Genomic DNA, 20456 nt, shown 5'->3' on the forward strand with positions numbered 1-20456 from the left:
CCCTGGGCCGGTGATGCGGGGTGTCTCTGGAGCCGCGCCGATCTGGGACGAAACCCCGCTGCTTCCTCCGACGAGTGCCCTGGCCCTGGCCAGGCGGCTGTCGAGGTGCAGGGTGGAGAAGAACCTGCAGTCAGTGCAGTGTCCTGGTGCATCGCGGAAATGCCTCGCTGCAAAGGCATGCTGGAGCCCGAGGCAGGAGATGCAAAACCCGTGGGGGCCGTCATCTCCGGCGATGAGCATGCGGCAGTCCAGAAGGCCGCATGTGCGTGGTTCCTCCATCATAGAGCTAGCGCCGAGTGTTCGCTAAGCTAACGCTAACGCTAGGCTAGGTTTAACACAGCGACTGACGGAGAGCTAGGCTAGTTAGCTTTTAGCTGCTAGGCTAATTAGCTTTAGCTGCTAACTCTGACTTGACCGTGCTAGCACGTGAGGAGGAAAACTTTAGTAGAAGAAAAAGGTTGAAGAAAGAAGATAGCAGCGGGAGCGGAACTAAAAGATTTTTAACGGAGGAAAACCCGCAGGTTGGTACAAGTACCACCGCTGTGGGCTAGAGCTGGTTTCTGTCCAGAGAAATCGAATAGTTTTTAGAATTAGTTTGTTTAGTATGTCTTAAGCCGTGTCGCATCTGCCATGCAGAGAAGCAAAAGAGGATGAGCCTACGTCACGCGAGGGGTTTTATACCCCTTCCGATCTTCCGGTGACGTGACATACCCTTATCAGCCAATGAATGGCCCGGGAGTTTATGGTATGTAGCTCTGTGCATCGCCAGGAGGCGCTGATATCCCATAGTGAGTATGTTACGGAGAATTTGAAGAGAAACCACTTGGTACATGTTAAGCTTTTCAATCATGACTTAGCATTACCCTCTCTATTGCACTCAAACATTTCACATTGCACTTGCCCCTCATGATAATCATTCAATAATCAAATCATGTGCAAAATGCAACTGTCCAAACTGCTATAAAGTGCCAAACATCAGTAACAGAGGTCCTCTCTGTTACACTACTGTAATACATGAACTGTGTGTTTTCTTATTGTCAACTGTCCATTAAACAATACACTATAATATATACATATGAATTCTAATTAAAAATAAAACGTTTCTGCTTTCACAAGTTGTACAAAAAAGAGACGTTTTGGTCAATTACAAGATTTATTTGATGATTTACACTTTACAGTAACTATACATCAACTAATCAAATAGAATGTATCACTTAAATAATGTTGATTGATTGATTGATGTACTTTATTTAGTAAGACATGAGAACAACAGTACATGGAAGTACAAATTCACAATACAAGGTCTACTAAACTGGAAGACTCATAAAGCACTGAGCTTGTTTAAAATGAGATCCCCATGCACACAAATCATGATGACATATAAAAGGATAATTCCTTTTAACAGGTCGTTCATGAAAGTCCTTGCGGTCTTGTTTCCAATGAGAACCTGTGAGCAATTAGGGGTTAAGAGTCTTGCTCAGGGACAAATTTCATTTCATAGACACATATGCTGGCCTGGCCTGGGATCGTACCTGGGGCAACCAGGGGCTCGGGCTCCCTAGGCGGGCTCACTAACCACTCAGCTATGGCGTCCTCCCATAAGAGACAGACAGATATACACACTACAGTATACAGAACGTTACTGGTATATAATAAGGGTATAAGAGTGAAAAATATGTACAAGAGAAGAAAAAAGAAAAACCACATGTTTAACTCGCAGGCAAGCTCTTTGCTGCTCTGTAGGAGCTTGTTCTCGTAGACTGTCTTCTTATCATCCAGCCTGCTTCGAGCATCACTCTGCTGAATAATTTCCTCTAGCTTCTGTTTAACTCCTTTCACCAGTTCATCGTCTTCTGGGCTGATATTTTCTGAATTCTTCACAGATGTGTGTCCTTCGCCAACCTTTAAAATCAAAAACAATCAAACATGTAGAAAACAAAGTTAATACATATCCATATGTGATATGATGCAAAAAGTCCTGAAGGTCAGGACTTCATGATTTTCACAATACAACAAAAGCCTGATGTTAAAATGACCCCAAACATGTTTGAAAGTGAAATATCCCTTTAAGAGGTAAAGACAATGGCAACATAGAATTGGTATGCACTTGTGTGTTTACTGAGACAGAACAGAGACAGAAAAGAGACAGACTATACATTCTGCATCATGGTGGTATGTCTCTGCCAACCAGTTGCAGTAACAGCCTCGTTCCCAGCCTTTTCTCATCTCTGAGGAGGAAAGCCTGGTCACAACATCTCAGCAGTGGTTCTCAAAGTGGGGCCCAGACCAGCTAAATGATTGGTAACTTCAATGCCCTTGACTCTCAGAGTTCAGGGCCATTTGTACTTGAAGCACTGTAACTATAACTATTGTTCACCATTGTATTTGTTATAGTTGTGGTGTGAACTCTAGCTTCTACTTGACTATTTTTAATGATTTATTTTGTCAGCAACTCAGGGGTCCGTGGCCTAATATATACCAGACTGGGGTCCTTATATTTATATAAATGTATAATAATAATAATAATACACTTTATTTGTATAGCACCTTTCATGACATGAAATGCAGCTCAAAGTGCTTTACAGAGCAAGAATACAATTACAGTTGCAACCAATTTAACAATAAAGCAAAACATTAAATAATAAAAATCACACCCAGTGTGAAGTGGGCGGTGTGGTCACAGTGGTCATCACAGTGATGGAAGTTCACTTAAAGAAAAGTAATATTGTGGACCAACCATTGTACACCCCTAACTTAAAATATATGTGTTTTTTTAAAGTGCATAGTCCTATTTATAGGGCTATGCACATGTGTCATGTGTTTCACTAGCCAATCACAGTCCTGAATAGAGTCAGCGGTGGCCAATCACGGTGCAAGGTTTGGGGGGTACAATGGTGGCCAATCACAGCTCAGGGTTGGGGGGGTACAATGGGTGGGGGGGGTACAATGGTGGCCAATCACAGTGCAGCGAATGTCGATGTCCAAACCTCACTTATAGGGGCGGTTTCACCGCCCACAAATAAATAAAAGCAAAGCAAAAGCATAAAACAACATTAAAATATGCAATACAGTGAGGACTTAAAATTCAACCAAAGAATCAGCTAAAAGCAAGAATGAAGAAATAGGTCTATACATATACATATATATATTTACCCAAATGAGTCTGATGTAGCCGGTGTCTCCTGCCAGCTGCTGGACACAGAAGGGACAGGCTGCGTGAAAGCTGTCTTTCCCATGAGGCAGTTGCAGCTGACTCCAGAAGGTGGCGGTCTTCTCCGAACACACATGGCCACAGGGGACCAACGCGTGGGTGGGGGGTGCAGCATCCAGGAAAAATCCCACTTCGTAGCCCAGCTGCAGAGGCACGAAGGGGCCCCCCACCCGGCACTTGGGACACTCGCGCTCCTGGCCATCCGCTTCCACCTAGAGGGTTGTCACCATCATGACATTATAGCTGATGATTAATAGTCGTTCAAATAATTGCGAGAACATATAAACGAAAATGACCTTTTTGGCTTTGTAAACAAAAGTTTGCACAGATAACTTACAAAGCCTATTACTAAAATATAGAAAGAAATGCCTGACAATGATCGGTAACAATGTCAAGATAAATAATGATGCATTTGTAATGATGATAATGTACTGTATTTAATAATTGTATTAAAATTATATAACAATTTGGGGAAATGTCCCATCTACAAGCTCATAACACGTCGCAATGCGACGCCTTGTGAGCCTTTAGATAGGATATTTTCACACATTTTAAACAGATGGATTCATATGGATCAGGATTCTAACGATGCAAAATAATTGTGATTATCTCAAATAATTAGCGATCAGATTATTATGTAATAATTGCCTCAGGCCTAACTTTCACCTCATCCTCGCTGCTTCCATGCACATGACCGCACTGGAGGTAGGCCCAGGGCTGCTTCTCGCCTTCGTTGAAGACCACCGGGCACCAGGGCCGCCCGGCGTTCAGCTCCTGGCACAGGGCCTCCATGGTCGGCGTGCGCGCCAGGCCCTCGGCCGTGCGCCACAGGAGGGTCACGCCACACAGGTCGATCAGCGAGCCGTCCACCAGTTCGATAGACTCACCGTCCACCTGGGCGGAAACATGAGAAGATATTAAAGATTTGGTTGATTTTGTTTTGACAAGAATGCATCTATATCAGTGGCGCGGCCAGAACACTTGTATAGGCTGGGCCTGAGCAGGAGCGGGTGGGCACGCATGCATGCGCGTGCATGTGTCCCCGACCTATGCGCACGCGAAAATGTGGGCGTTTTTTTGTTACTTTATTTCAGTTTTAGGGTTAGGGTTACGTTAGGGTTATGTTATTTAATTCTTATTTTTGCCTGATTTTACCTATTTTTTTATCAAAACATTTATTATAAAAAAAAAATATTTTTTAGCTACATCGATTGGGTGGGCCAGTTTCCTATGTGGGTGGGCCACTGTTACGCAAATCAGCGAGCAGAGCAACACTTTTATTGTTATGTGATCTTCTACCAGGGTCATGTGTGCATTTATGTAAGAGAATAAAGTCTGCACACTGGGTCATGCTCCAAAGCAGACTTTATTGCAAACTTTATTCTCTCTGGATTCTGACCTTTTAGTGAGTGGATGTGCATGCTTTATTGTTTGTTTCTGTATTTATGTATGAAACAAAGGCAGCAATTGTGGTGCACTAAATCGTGTGACCCTCTGATTTCCGTAGCATGTTTCGTACAATGATGTACACTGCCAACTATTAGTCTGGATTTATTTAGTTTTAATCATTTGTCTGTGCACGTGTACACTGGTTGTTGTGAACATGTACATGTATATAGTCCTCACCATCTTCCCCTGTTGCTGAGCCCAACGGGTCGCCCGGAGGGTGTAGGCGTCGCCGCAGACGGAGATCTCCCTCCACAGGCCGGGCTTAGAGTCCTGATTGAAGCCATGGAGCGGGCGCGTCACCAGCACGCCGTTGGTGGTCAGTCCGTTCATCTGACCATCATCAGGCATCTTCCATTTAATTGCATCCTCCTATGGAGCGAGGGAGACAGTGGTGGAAGAAGATTGTTTTACTTAAAGTAAAAGCTGCAATACCACAATATACATTCTGTTATTCTGTTACAAGTAAAAGTCCTGTATTCAAAATGTTGTATTGGCATCAAAATACGTGTACTGTACTTACAGTACCAGAGTAAAAGTACTGAACTTTTTTTTTAAAGTAGCAGATCTAAAAGCTAATTTTAAAAATTATTTATCCAGGGTATGTATGCTGAGCATGAGTGTTCTTTTTCAGCAACGCCCTGCACAGTCACACAGACACAATTGTGTATAAGACATTTCATCTGACATTTCATAACCTACACCCAGGAAGATGGTCTTGAAGGAGTTGAAGCCGGCGGCGTAGATGTGCGCGGCGTAGGGAGGGCTCCTCTGGCAGATGATGTGGCAGGCGAATTGCGAGACTCGGCTGTCCGTCACCACAAAGTCAATGGGTCTCTGCGTGGACCGCCCGATCTGTTATAGACGAACACACAAGGGGTTGTCACTCACAGCTTGTCTTATTTGTTTGAATTTTTTTTTTACATTGTATTAACCAATTTCAGCCTAGTGTCCTTACTTTAAGTAAACATGAACATAAAAAAAACATTAAAACAGCTAAAATAGCAGATCTGCTCACAAGCTCTAAATCTAAATCAAAGTTTAAATCTCCAAATGGAAGAGTAGGGAGTCCACCTTCAACCACTGTCTGCAGATGAACTAATATTGTATTAACATACTCTACCATACAGATTGTTAAAATCATGTCAAATAAGTTGAGGATTGCAGCTTTAAAGTGTGTCTTTATGTAAAAAGAAAAGTGTTATGTAAAAAAAGATTAAAGCTCTATATTCAGATGCTAATCAATGCTATATACATTATCTGTTCAGTAATAGGTTTCTCCCCATCTCTCCACCTCTTTAGAGAACAGAAATACATTTTAAGGTCACCAATTTCAGGTACTCAGGAGGGAGAACCCCACAATCACCATTCATGAGCTTCAATTTTTATGTTCCAATTCCAATTTTGTCTGCTCATTCTTTGGTGAAAATGTTTTTTTTTCCTGTTTGCTGGAGAGCTGTAGAGTCAGGGAGACCCCTCTTATTGAACAAACACTACAACTATCAGAATATAGCATGCCTTTTCAGATCAGAGCATGTTTATTTTAATGACCAATCAATCGATTGTGTTCCACCTTGGATCAGTGGTATGTTTTGGCAATTATTTGGGGGCCCACTTGCAAAACATCATGTATGCATTATGGATCCTACATACCTGAAACATGTCCGTATTTGTGTCAGGAGCGTATTCCACCACGACCGCGTTCCCTTTGGAGAGAATGTAGGCTATGCTGTGCTGGTCCTTCATGCAGATAGCCTATGAAACACAGAGAAGTTCACTGTTAGAAACCTCCAGTTCTGGACAAAGTACTCAACCTCTGTACTTGAGTCAAAGCATAGATTACTCAACTACAAGTGGAAGATGCTCTGTCAAATTTGTACGTTAAAGTACTGGAATACTTGCTTTTAAAAATACTAATCTTTTTTGTGCATGCTTTAAAAAAACCCAAGTGGAAGTATTCAAAAGAACAAATTACAAATGTCTTTTTAATATCATGGCAATGCTGACATTTTCCAAAACAAAACAAAAAATATTTTCCAGAAATATAAAAGTCAATAAAAGAGAACATAGTAGATCTACAAGCTCACAGGGTGTCACATCACGACACGTTGTGTGCTTATAGATCTGCTATTTCAATATATTTGATATAGGTCTGCAGTGGTTAATGTACAGTAGTAGTGGAGTGGATTGGATTTAGCAGTGGATTGCAGACAGCGGCGGAAAGTATCCACATGCATTTACTCAAGTTCTAGTAGAATTTTGAGGTATTTTTACTTTAATGGAGTATTTACATTTTTGATACTATTATTTCCTAATCAGAAATAATCCAAATTCTTAGAAAATGGCGATCTACAAGCAAGATCTACAAGCTTCAACGAGCTTGTGAGCTTTTTGAATATCTGAAGCTTAAGTATTTAAGCAATATAAGGGATAATTGACGCCGCACCTGTCATCCTGTCGAGTAACAACACCCGACAGGATGATTAAACAGTCAATTATCCCGCTTATTACACGGCTACTTAATAAATGAATTAATAAATTGACCCAAAAGTAACAACAAAACACAGTATTTCCTTGCTTAGGGTAATGAAAGTATTCCATTAGTGTTGCGCTGGGCGGACACGTCGCCTCGGAAAACAAGGAAGTGATGATCAAATAGAATACATTTTTGGTTACTGCATTGTGTATTTCTCGCTTCAAATGTTTTCAAAAACATTCTTGAGAGCAATGTTTAGTTGTAAATGACATGGTGTGTTTGTGTTTACATGGCTGTCTTGTTGGATACGGCACAAAATCAAGTAGTGCAGATTGATATGAACAGGTGCTCTGAGTCTTTGATTAGACAGTGGTCTGTTATTTAATAGTAACAAAGTATTTTTTGCACTGTGGTATTGTTACTTTTACTTAAGTCCCAATTCTGAGTACTTACAGTAGCTGCCTGTGGATCGCAGCCCACGTGTACAGTGCTTGGTTTCACACCGTTGGCCTTGGGTCTCTGGCACAAAGCGAAGGGGCTTTTGGTCCTGGCCTCGTCCCCGTTGGGCAGGACGCCATTGTACCTGTGAAGAGAAGATGAAACAGTGGTGGGAACACTGTGGTTAATAAAGCAAGCTTGCTACAAGCTTCATTTCTGTTCAGATCTTTAGTAACGTGTGGACAGTGCAGTAATATGTAGCTTCATTTATATATAAATGCTTTACTCACGAGTTTATGTTATGTGTAACATTATCAGTTATATTTGTGATAAGCCACTAAAGCCTTGCTCATACTGTAGAAAGATTCTGTCTTTTACTTTTATTACAAGCCTGCGCGGCTACGTCTGCCAAAAGTTCCACAAGTCCCCCTTTGTTTATTTTCTCTGACAACACTTCTTCGTTCATACGATTTTGCACACTTTTAACCACTTATACCCTAGTTAACCGGGGTCCCCCAGGGCTCTATATCAGGTCCACTAGACTAGTATTTCCCTCCACACCAAATCTCTTCATCAAAAAAATAACTGATCTATAAGCTTTAGGCAAAATCACAAAGTGACAACAGAGATGCCATTTCTTGTATGTTAAAGGAGAGATCCGGCCACAGAACCTGGCGTCTGTGAGAGAAACAAGCAACCAGCGTCATCTCGTTCTGCACGAACGGTAGCTCATGCGCGACATTCAGCACATGTTTGAGTATCATGAGACTCCACGATGAGTGGTAGTAGAAAAAAAAGTTTTCATCGGTTATAATAGACGATTTTCACTCTTACACACGGCTCCCATTATAACGGAGGGGGTCGCTAGACTGGACGACAGGGGACTCTCTGGAATAACTCAACGTCCCTTTCAATGTTGGTGAGTGATTAGCGACACATGAAAGATAACACTTAAAATGGCCGGATCTCTCCTTTAATCTCTCTCTAGACAGATTCACAGCTCTGCAGCTCAAATGCAAAAGTGAAAAACAGCAGAGGGCGCTGTTTTTCCTTTTTTTTTTACCTGGGTTCTCAGATTGCTTGTATGTAAACCAAACAAGTCAATTCTGATCCTTGCCTCTTGCCATTGAAGTACCCATCTGGCTCTACACTACACAACACAACACATTCCTATTGTACGGGTGGCAACCTGATATGTCCAACTCCAAAACCATTATGTTTCAGTAAATATTTCAAATATTGTACAAAATAGCAAAAACAGCCGATCAACAAGCTCACAATGCGTCACAGTGCAAGACCTTGTGAGCTTAGTCTCTATGTCACTATTTGTCCGCCTAACAGCATTGAATGTAAAACCAACGCTGTCAGTGGAAAACATAATTACTGCATTTCTTCAAGGTGTGTGTGTGTGTGTGTGTGTGTGTGTGTGTGTGTGTGTGTGTGTGTGTGTGTGTGTGTGTGCTGTACGGCCGAGTCAAACTTTGATCAAAGCAACACCACAATTGTCACCCGCAACCAGTAGCATGATTTGAGGAAGTTCACTTCTAGTTTTATTCTATTCAAAACTTAGTTTGAAGCCCATAATGGACAAAATAAGAATCTCATAGTTTCATTAAAGTTGTACAATGCAGAATCCCAAATAACGATTTTTAGCAACCTCTGCTGGTCACTACCGTCACTGCATACAATTTCCGTAATCCTCGATTACCCAGAATTCCATTCGTTTTCACCGGAAGCCGGAAGCGTTTCAAAAAGCGATCTTTTAATTGTTTTATACTATCTACGGATCGTTTCTCTTAGCCAGTGGAGCATTAGTTACCATGAGCTGTGCTTTCTTTTTCTGTTCTTTTTCGATCTTCCAATCCTACATTATCTCAACATCAGCGTGAGGTTCCTTTTTGTTATAGCGCGGTAGTTCCTGGCCAAACAGGAAACCGTTGCGGTAGTTCCTGGGGACGTCGGCCACGACGTCATGACGTTGGCCAGGAACGTCATTTCCCCGGGAAAGTCCCCCCAGTCCACTTTCAATAGAAAATATATAAATAAAAGGCTTCCGGGGGTGAAATTCACGGAGTGGGTGTTGTGAAACTTTTGCCACTCGCAAAAGATATACAATTTAACTTTAGTTTTGTTGAAAACGTTACCTAGTATTACTTTAAGGTGAGGTTATTCTTTTCTTTTTACTCTTTCTTTTTTTTAAATATATTCTTTTGTTTTCTTTTTTGCTTTCCAATATGGCTGCTGTGCATAGAGCCTATCTGATGAATATTAATAAATGAATGTTTCATACCCCAGGACAATGAGCTCCCCATATTTGATGGAGGCCGGTGAGGAGGAGATCTTTTCTTGGCACTGCGCCATTGGTGCTTCCTTCAGAAGGAGGGCGGTGCAGGGTTCTCCGATAGCGAAACACTCCTCTGTCACCTGCTTCAAAGTCTAGTGGTTGTTGCTGTCCTTTACGCCCCACTTAACCTGCAGACATCACAAGAAAAACACATGTGAGTTTTCATTCTAAAATGAGACATTCTCCCTTTAATGGCTTAAGCCCTGCAGGCTATTTACTTGAGTGTACGGCGAAAATAGCCAATCTTCACGCCCACAACGTTCCGAAGCTTGTGAGCTTGTAAATCTAAATATCTTTGGACATGTTGGACATTTATTAAATGTTACTACGAACATTTTTTAACATTTCTCTCTACAATGACATGCCCAAAATAGGGACACCACGTTTAAAGTGGTTAAAGAGTCACTTCTACAAAAGTCTAATGTATAGGTTGAGGTAAAATCCAACTGTAGATAATATTGCAGTTATTGTTATTTAATGATTGTTACTTAAATAATAGCAACATTTTAAATTGCATAATTATTCTGCAATAAGCAGACTGTAATATCTTGTATATAAAAAGAAAATAAGAGGCAGAACAAGCTAAAGCAATGTTGCAAATGCAGACAGATACTTATCTGTTGGTTTCACTGGAAGTAGCCTACTCAGATTTTAGTAGCCTACTCAGTAAAAGTAGCAAAACCACAATGTAGAAATACTCTGTTACAAATAAAAGTCTGTAGTCAAAATTGTACTATAGTACAAACGTATTGGCATCAAAATATACTTTTTTCAAAAGTTTTAACAATTGGTCAAAATCTTTCAAAAGTAGCAGGTCTACATTGTGAGGCATTGTGAGCTTGACGATCTGTAATACTAATAATACATCTTAGTCTTCAAATTAACTTTTAAATAAAGTTTTCAAATAATTGTAGTGGAGTAAAAAGTACAATATTGTAATATAAAGAAAACAATTAACTTAAAATGTAAAAAGGAAAACCAAGACAATTCACCTTACTTACTTGACTTATCTTGAGTAGGATATCCAACAACAGCTGGGTAGAAGAAACTAACAGCTTCTCAAAAGTATGTTTTGTAGTAATTATAACAGCTCATCCATTCGGTCAAGTCCTCAAGCCTCAATGTATGAACTGAGGTTCATGATATGCTATTTATACTGTATGTGCTGCTCTGTCTTTCTCTTTGATTCAATCATTCACAGTTCTTTGATATACAGCCTTATCAAAAATCTTTTCAGCTGAGACAGTCATTTACAGTTCTCTGACAATCAGCTTGATCAAAGGGTTGTCTTTCTCTCTCTCTCTATTCAAATCAATTCAATTCAATGGGCTTTATTGGCATGAGAAAACATACATTTATATTGCCAAAGCAAAAGTGGAACAAAACTATTACAAAAAACAATGTAGGTACAATTAAATGGGAATAAAGAAATGTGTAAACAGATCTGTGTTAAATTGCACCTGTCTTACAAAACCATACAAATTGTGCATTTGCTGGAAAAGGTTATACATCCATGTAGGAAAAGTTATCTGTGGAAAAACTTTTGAAAGAAATGGCATCATTATTTCAATGTTTTGCATTCACTTCACTTTGTATAAAACCTTTTGGACAAATAGCAGCAACGTTTTTCATAATACATATAACAGTAGTTCTGTTTGTATTTACATTTTAGGGGGACTTGACCGAATGGATGAGCTGTTATAATTACTACAAAACATACTTTTGAGAAGCTGTTAGTTTCTTCTACCCAGCTGCTGTTGGATATCCTACTCAAGATAAGTCAAGTAAGTAAGTAAGGTGAATTGTCTTGGTTTTCCTTTTTACATTTTAAGTGAATTGTTTTCTTTATATTACAATATTGTAATATACTTACTTTTTACTTTTTACTCCACAACTTTTTACTTATATATTTTGAAAACTTTATTGTCTCCGCCGGAGGTGGAGAGTATGTTTTCGCTTCGTCCCGCCGTGTGTTAGCATGGCCCCTAGCCAAGCTAACATTGGTCAAGCTCCACGTGACACGTGTCAATATGTTGACACCAATGCCTTTGATTGGCTAGAGGGACGCATGACGAAATAAAATCCTATAAATAGGTGTGTCACTTCAAAAGGCCATTTATGTCTTTTGAAGTGAGGTAAGACAGGATCAATCAGTCTTGATTGGAACAGTACCTTCCAGTACAAATCACCCGTTCGTGCATGTGTGTGTCCCTCTGAGAACACCTAACATTGGTCAAGCAAGGCGCAGAAGGCCAAAGCTAAGAAAGCATACTCATCTACAACAGTAACACAGAAGAGGACTATAGAGTTGAATTGATCCCACAACAAGGCCGAAGTCTTAATACTGTAACAATTGGCCACCTTGATCAAATACATTATGTAGCACTAGAGAAAACTGACATAGATCAAACACACCAATCAACTGCTGAAACTGTTCAAGACAATGAAGATGAAGAAGACAGACAAGCATTTGAACAAACCAGTCAATTACGAGGACTCCCATATGACACCATTTTTTTTAGATGCAGACACTACATATTCAGTCGCCCCTGCAGAACACCAAAAACCAAGCGCATTCTACCAAGACGACCCGTTCTACCAAGACGACCCGTGCTATTAAAATAGCACGGGTCTGCTGGCGGAGACTTGTGCTCCGAGGAGCACATTTTCTAGTTTAAAAGTTAATTTGAAGACCAAGATGTATTATTAGTATTACAGATCGTCAAGCTCACAATGCCTCACAATGAAGACCTGCTACTTTTGAAAGATTTTGACCAATTGTTAAAACTTTTGAAAAAAATATATTTTGATGCCAATACGTTTGTACTAAGTACAATTTTGACAACAGACTTTTATTTGTAACAGAGTATTTCTACATTTTGGTTTTGCTACTTTTACTGAGTAGGCTACTAAAATCTGAGTAGGCTACTTCCAGTGATACCAACAGATAAGTATCTGTCTGCTGTTTTCTCGTGATGTCTGCAGGTTAAGTGGGGCGTAAAGGACAGCAACAACCACTAGACTTTGAAGCAGGTGACAGAGGAGTGTTTCGCTATCGGAGAGCCCTGCACCGTCCTCCTTCTGAAGGAAGCACCAATGGCGCAGTGCCAAGAAAAGATCTCCTCCTCACCGCTCTCCATCAAATATGTCAAATATGGGGAGCTCATTGTCCTGGGGTATGAAACATTCATTTATTAATATTCATCAAATAGGCTCTATGCACAGCAGCCATATTTATGTGGTATATCCAGGACTAAAAGTATCTATTAAACATGGATTAGGAAGTCTAAACTAATATTATCATTTATCATTGGTTAATAACAGTGTGGGAATTTTCAGGTGAGGCTGTGACCGATTTGAGATAAGAGGCTGAGAAAGCAGGGCAGTAAACCCCCTAGATTTGAGTACTGATGTATGTTTCTGCATTTTTATTTAATCAGTCACACCCTGAAGATCCTGCCCTTTTGTTCTGCAACAGGAGAGTTCATCTTTAGGCGTGAACCAAAACAAGTCTCTGGACCAAATATTTATTTCGTGGTATTGCTACTCTGGGAGTGTCTCCTGTCGTTTTATGTGCTATTGTCTTAGCCTTGCAGTGTTGATGTGGGGTTAAGCCGTGTTTTCTGTTTTTTTCAGCTTGGCAGTGGCAGTTTTTTTCATGCTATGGTTTGTATTTCGTGTTTGTGTTTTCATACTAGGCTTTGTTGACGTGTTCTCAATAGTGTTCTCAATAGTAGTCATCTCTCTCTCAATAGTAGTAATCTCTCGAATGAATGAATGTGCCAATCGCTGCCCCTGAAGCCGCCTTGGGGAGGGAGGGCCACCACTTTGCCAGCCTAGGCTGGCTCAGGGTGGAAGACAGGGTTAAACAACAAAAAATGGGACTGGTCTTCAAAATTGTAAATGCAGATTTGCCCGAAATGCCCCCTATACCCGCATATCTGTATAAATACCTCGAAAAAGTTAGTGACACCCACAGTCACAAAACTAGAGGGAGCGTAAACAACAATCTGGTACCACCCACCCATAAAACAAACATGGGCAAATTCTCCTTCTACAGCACAGCCACCAAGGTATGGAATAGTCTAACCCCATCCCTCAAAAAATGCGGTTTGCTGGGCCCATTCAAAACAGCCCTAAAAACTCACCTTTCTGGAGGCCAAAAGAGGAGCTAGTATGTGTTTTACCCCTTGTCCGTCCGTCCGTCCGTGTGTCCGTGTGTCCGTGTGTCCATCTGTCTGTGAACAGCTAATCTCCAGCACCGTTTGCCCGGTCGCTGCGAAAATGTGCACACACACTCCCTGGATGCCAATTCAGAACCTCTGCCCCAATTTTTTTACATGGCCCTGTTATAGCGCCACCAGGAGGTCGATTTGTGCAAAACCCATTTTTTTATATTACTCCTACAGATTTTATCCAAACATCACGCAAATCGGTACACAGTATCTCTATAATCATGTGATCAACACGGATCTGATTTTCCATATTCCATCCTGATTGGCTAATAGTAGGGGGTACTAAGCACAAAAAATGGCCAAATCGTTACGCGGCGGATAAAAGCACCAAATTTGGTACACGCACTCTTTAGGATGTATCTCATCATCTCAGAAGGGGTGCCCAAAAATTTGGACCCATTAAAGGGTTTTTTAAAGGAAAAATCAAAAATGGCCGCCAGAAATGCCCATGATTCCTAAAAGTTGATATAATTCTGACATTTTGGCTGATTGTGCTAAATATAACTTTTAAATTTATAGTAAATAGACTGATATTAAAGGATTTGGCAAAAATAACCCATAAAAAATGTCTTAAATATTTTTTAAACAACTCTAAATGCCCAAAATTGTCTTAAAAACCACTCTGAATAAGATGACCTTCCACATTAATCCTTTTCTAAGTGATATATTGTCAATGCCAAATATACTTAATTGTTTTCTAAAACTTTTAAAAGACCCTATGAATGATTACCAATACATAATATATTGTACAAATCTTCATATGACCAGAGATCAAGCCCTCTATTGGGGCACAACTCCATATCGTTTTAATGCCCCAAAAATGTAGGAGAGTGTGGGAGCAGACAGGTTCTCGTGCTTGGAGTGTGGGAGCAGACAGGTTCTCGTGCTTGAAATTAAACAAAGTTGCAACCTTGTGCGGGAAAGCAGAAGATCAAAGACACACACACCAGCACCCCCCCCCCTTAAAAACGGTCTGGGGGGCTCACAAAAGCCTGAGTAGACGATAAAATGACCCAAAGTTTTTTTGAAAGTGAAATATCCCTTTAACATGTTGTCCCTGCTACCTGCATGTCACACAGTTAACATGTTGTCCCTGCTACCTGCATGTCACACAACAGTTAAGATGTTGTCCCTGCTACCTGCATGTCACACAGCAGTTAAGATGTTGTCCCTGTTACCTGCATGTCACAAAACAGTTAACATGTTGTCCCTGCTACCTTCATGTCACACAACAGTTAACATGTTGTCCCTGCTACCTGCATGTCACACAACAGTTAAGATGTTGTCCCTGCTACCTGCATGTCACACAGCAGTTAAGATGTTGTCCCTGTTACCTGCATGTCACACAACAGTTAACATGTTGTCCCTGCTACCTGCATGTCACACAACAGTTAAGATGTTGTCCCTGTTACCTGTATGTCACACAACAGTTAACATGTTGTCCCTGCTACCTGCATGTCACACAACAGTTAAGATGTTGTCCCTGCTACCTGCATGTCACACAGTTAACATGTTGTCCCTGCTACCTGCATGTCACACAACAGTTAAGATGTTGTCCCTGCTACCTGCATGTCACACAGCAGTTAAGATGTTGTCCCTGTTACCTGCATGTCACAAAACAGTTAACATGTTGTCCCTGCTACCTTCATGTCACACAACAGTTAACATGTTGTCCCTGCTACCTGCATGTCACACAACAGTTAAGATGTTGTCCCTGCTACCTGCATGTCACACAGCAGTTAAGATGTTGTCCCTGTTACCTGCATGTCACACAACAGTTAACATGTTGTCCCTGCTACCTGCATGTCACACAACAGTTAAGATGTTGTCCCTGTTACCTGTATGTCACACAACAGTTAACATGTTGTCCCTGCTACCTGCATGTCACACAACAGTTAAGATGTTGTCCCTGCTACCTGCATGTCACACAACAGTTAAGATGTTGTCCCTGCTACCTGTATGTCACACAACAGTTAAGATGTTGTCCCTGCTACCTGCATGTCACACAACAGTTAAGATGTTGTCCCTGTTACCTGAATGTCACACAACAGTTAAGATGTTGTCCCTGCTACCTGTATGTCACACAACAGTTAAGATGTTGTCCCTGCTACCTGCATGTCACACAACAGTTAACATGTTGTCCCTGCTACCTGTATGTCACACAACATGTTGTCCCTGCTACCTTAAGATGTTGTCCCTGCTACCTGTATGTCACACAACAGTTAAGATGTTGTCCCTGCTACCTGTATGTCACACAACAGTTAAGATGTTGTCCCTGCTACCTGCATGTCACACAACAGTTAACATGTTGTCCCTGCTACCTGTATGTCACACAACAGTTAAGATGTTGTCCCTGCTACCTGTATGTCACACAACAGTTAAGATGTTGTCCCTGCTACCTGTATGTCACACAACAGTTAAGATGTTGTCCCTGCTACCTGCATGTCACACAACAGTTAACATGTTGTCCCTGCTACCTGTATGTCACACAACAGTTAAGATGTTGTCCCTGCTACCACTAAGTGACTGTCACTTCCTGTTTCAGATTTTTTTGGTGTCTTTTGAGTCAACGGTCAACAGTTTAGGTGGCCATTTTGGATTTTGTCCATAACTCACTTCCTGTTTAAGATTTTTTTGGGCACCCCTTCTAGGATGTTTTAGGATGACCCAAGGGACATGTGTGACACATTTTATACTTTTTGGAGATTCTTTAGTTGTCTTTTGAGTCAATCGACAACACTAGGCGGCCATTTTCAATTTGGTCAATAACTCACTTCCTGTTTCAGATTTTTTTGGGCTCCCCTTCTAGGATGTCTTAGGATGACCCAAAGGACATGTGTGCCACATTTTATGCTTTTTGGAGATTATTTTGGTGTCTTTTGAGTCAACGGTCAACAGTTTAGGTGGCCATTTTGGATTTTGTCCATAACTCACTTCTTGTTTAAGATTTTTTTGGGCACCCCTTCTGGGATGTTTTAGGATGACCCAAGGGACACCTGTATCAAATTTCATGCTTTTATCCGCCGCGTAACGATTTTTCACTTAGTACCCCCTACTATAAGGTTGGCTTCCAAAGTTTGCAGGATTGGTCCATTTTTAACTAAATGCCTCAAATCATGAACGCAGCTTGCGATTTCCGTGAAATTTCACACGCACATTCCCACTATGCCGAGGAAGAAATGCCACTTGAACATTTTCAAATCAGCCTCATGGTGGCGCTATAAAAGGCCAATTTGCGTTTTTAACTGTAGCTGCACCGATCTGCGTGAAACTTTGCACGCATACTCCCTAGAGGCCAAGGAAAAACATCTGCCCTGCATTTTTCACATTAGCCTTTTATAGCGCCACCAGGAGGCCGACTTATGTAAAACACATATTTTGAGATTAAGCTTTCATATTTTATCCAAATGTCACGCAAATCGGTACACATGATCTCTATACTCATGTGATCAAGATGGTTCTGTTTGATTTTTCATATTCCATCCTTATTGGCTAACATTGACATCTACAGTTTGCAGGAGTGGCCCGTTTTGAACAAAATGTTGCAAATCATGAACGCAGCGTCCGATTGCGGTGGAACTTTGCACGCACATTCGCACTACGTTGAAGAACAAACGCCACCCTTTTAACATTGCCCTATTATAGCGCCACCAGGAGGCCGATTTTTCTTTTTTATGTTACTCCTAGACATTTTGTCCAAACATCATGCAAATCAGTACACATTATCTCTATAGTCAAGTGATCAAGATGGTTCCCTCCAATTTTTTTGTATTCCATCCTGATTGGAAAATTCTGAACATTACTGGCCCACAATAACCTACCTTACCTGGCGGAGACCTGTGCTCCGAGGAGCACTTTTTCTAGTTTTGTATATATATATTTTTTTTTTTCATGCTTTTTTTTTTGTACATAGTGGTATTTTTTTCTCTGTATTTTTATGTTGATTTTTGAACTGTTTGGTTGCTACTATATATGTCTATGAAATTAATTCAAGGACCCCAACGGAAACGAGTCCGCAAGGACTTTTTTGGTCGGACCTTTTAGACAAAAGTGTTAAATGTAACTGTGTTGTTTTACATTCTTTTGCCTAATAACAATTTCGATCAATCAATCAAAAACGTGACGCCCCAGTACACGCACGCACGCACGCACGCACGCACGCGCACACGCACACGCACACGCACACGCACACACACACACACACACACACACACACACACACACACACACACACACACACACCCAGTGACCCATGAGCCATGACTGAAGTAAACAGGAAGCGCAGGTACTACTAGTTCATTAAAGCAAATATGTCAAAAAGACCAAGATTATCAGACTGTGAGTACAAAAAGAGGCGGCAATTGAAGGAGCAAGCACTCCAAAAACAGAGGGGTTAATTTTTAAAGTATATTGATCCCGGGACCGGGAGCAAGGAGAAGGAGTCAGACACAGTGACCGTTTCTGTCTCATCACTTAACGAGGCCGCTGGCTGCAGTCACACAGGTACAGCTACCTCATCTCCTCCACAACCACAACCACAAGATGTTGAACTGAATGAAGAGATCCCTGGGCCAAGTTGCATGATTACCACCACGACCATTAAGTCCGCGCCCGCCGTCATGTTCTGCACCGACTGCGCAAGAAACAACTGCTGTTATCAGCAGCGCTGCTGGAGAGCAGATCACCACCAGAAGTTGAACTTGTACACAGTGTGGACGACTTAAATGATCCAGGTATATGGCCAGCAACAATAACACAGGGGCTTAGAGACATTTTGATTCAGAGAGGACCACACCAAGTAAGAGGAATTAATTTCCCTAAGACCAAGGGCAGCCGCAAGGATGATATACTAAGAAGATTTTCAGAGGCTCATTACAGTCGCAAATTAACAAATGGAGAGAAACTGGAAAGGCCCTGGCTTGTTTATTCAGTAAGCAAAGACGTTATGTTTTGCTTCTGTTGTAAACGTTTTTGTGTAAGCGAGAGAAAGTCAGCTCTTGCTAGAGAAGAAGGTGTTAGAGACTGGCATAATGCGTCAGGTATCCTTATAGTGGAGGTGTTAAGACACATTTAACTTCAAGTCATGATGCAAAGGTCCCCTTTGGTATGGAAGTACCTTAGGGCCATAGGAAAATAATTATCCAAAGAGACGATCACCCTTAATTTTTTAAGTTTTAAAAAAATGGCCGCCGACAATTAACCACTATTACACCAGACCCCATATCTTTGCTTCTGTTAGAGCTATAATAATGATATTGGTGTCAAAGTGTACATTTTTGGGGTTGAGGAATCCAATTAAATAGGTTTCAAGGCAAAAAAAACAAATACTTCATTAATTACCATGACAGCGGGGGGTAAAATATGCAAATTTCATTAAAAAAATACGTTTTAACAGGGTAACTTAACCCCCCCCTCTAAAACTTTTATTTACTTTCCCCTTTGTCATGGAAGTACCTTAGGTCCATAGGAAAACAAATATCCAAAGAGACAAGTTAGATCACCCTTCATTTTCTTTATATAGACATTTTATAAAAAAGGCTGATGACAATTAACCACTATTATACCAGACCCCATATCTTTGCTTCTGTTAGAGCTATAGTAATAATATTGGTGTCAAATTGTACATTTTTGGGGTTGAGGAATTCAATTAAATAGGTTTCAATGCAACAAACCCAAGTCTTCACTAATTGCCATGACAGCGGGGGGTAAAATATGTACATTTCATTTGAAAAATATGTTTTAACAGGGTAACTTACCCCCCCTCCTCTAAAACTTTGATTTACTTTTCCCTTTGGTATGGAAGTACCTTAGGGCACTAAGAAAGAAATGATCCAAAGAGACAAATAAGATCACTCTTCATTTCTGAAATATATGCGTTTTTAAAAATGGCCGCCACCATTTGAAGTAATACAGCAGAACCCATATTTACTTCTGTTAAAGCTATAATGGTAAAAATTGTGTCAAAGACTACATTTTTAGGGTCAAGGAATCCAATTAATTAGGTTTCAAGGCAAAACCAATCCCCAATAGTTTTCTTACTACCATGACAATGAGATTGTCGTGGTAATTTGAGTCTTGCACTTGCAAATAACCAGTTCTGGCAAGTCCCTTGAAATAATTGAAATTTAAGCCATTCATCAAAGGACACAAGGAAGAGGGGGCTCCACTCATCATTTACAGTTGTTGCCTTTTCCAAATATCGCTCATAAGCCTTCATCATGAGTACATACAGAGCAGCTACAGACACCTGTTGCATGTACCGGGTTCTGCAGATGTGGTGAACACCAATGAAAGACTGAGCTTTGC

The 20456-nt window shown here is 40.8% G+C and overlaps 1 protein-coding gene across 1 annotated transcript; it reads right to left on the reverse strand.

The window, feature by feature from the left end:
* Nucleotides 1-609: 609 nt before the first annotated feature.
* On the reverse strand, nucleotides 610-9932 carry LOC308100638 (E3 ubiquitin-protein ligase pellino homolog 1-like; the record flags this gene model as incomplete). The annotated part of the gene is made up of 9 exons (XM_080449703.1): nucleotides 610-625; nucleotides 1706-1902; nucleotides 3154-3423; nucleotides 3872-4105; nucleotides 4838-5029; nucleotides 5360-5512; nucleotides 6311-6412; nucleotides 7587-7716; nucleotides 9862-9932. The coding sequence occupies 9 exons, from the start codon at nucleotides 9930-9932 to the stop codon at nucleotides 610-612; spliced, it is 1365 nt and encodes a 454-aa protein (XP_080305829.1).
* Between the last annotated feature and the right edge of the window lie 10524 nt (nucleotides 9933-20456).

This window comes from Gymnoscopelus braueri, assembly GCF_963280865.1.
Source record: "Gymnoscopelus braueri genome assembly, chromosome: 14".
In the NCBI taxonomy this organism is placed as follows: Eukaryota; Metazoa; Chordata; class Actinopteri; order Myctophiformes; family Myctophidae; genus Gymnoscopelus; species Gymnoscopelus braueri.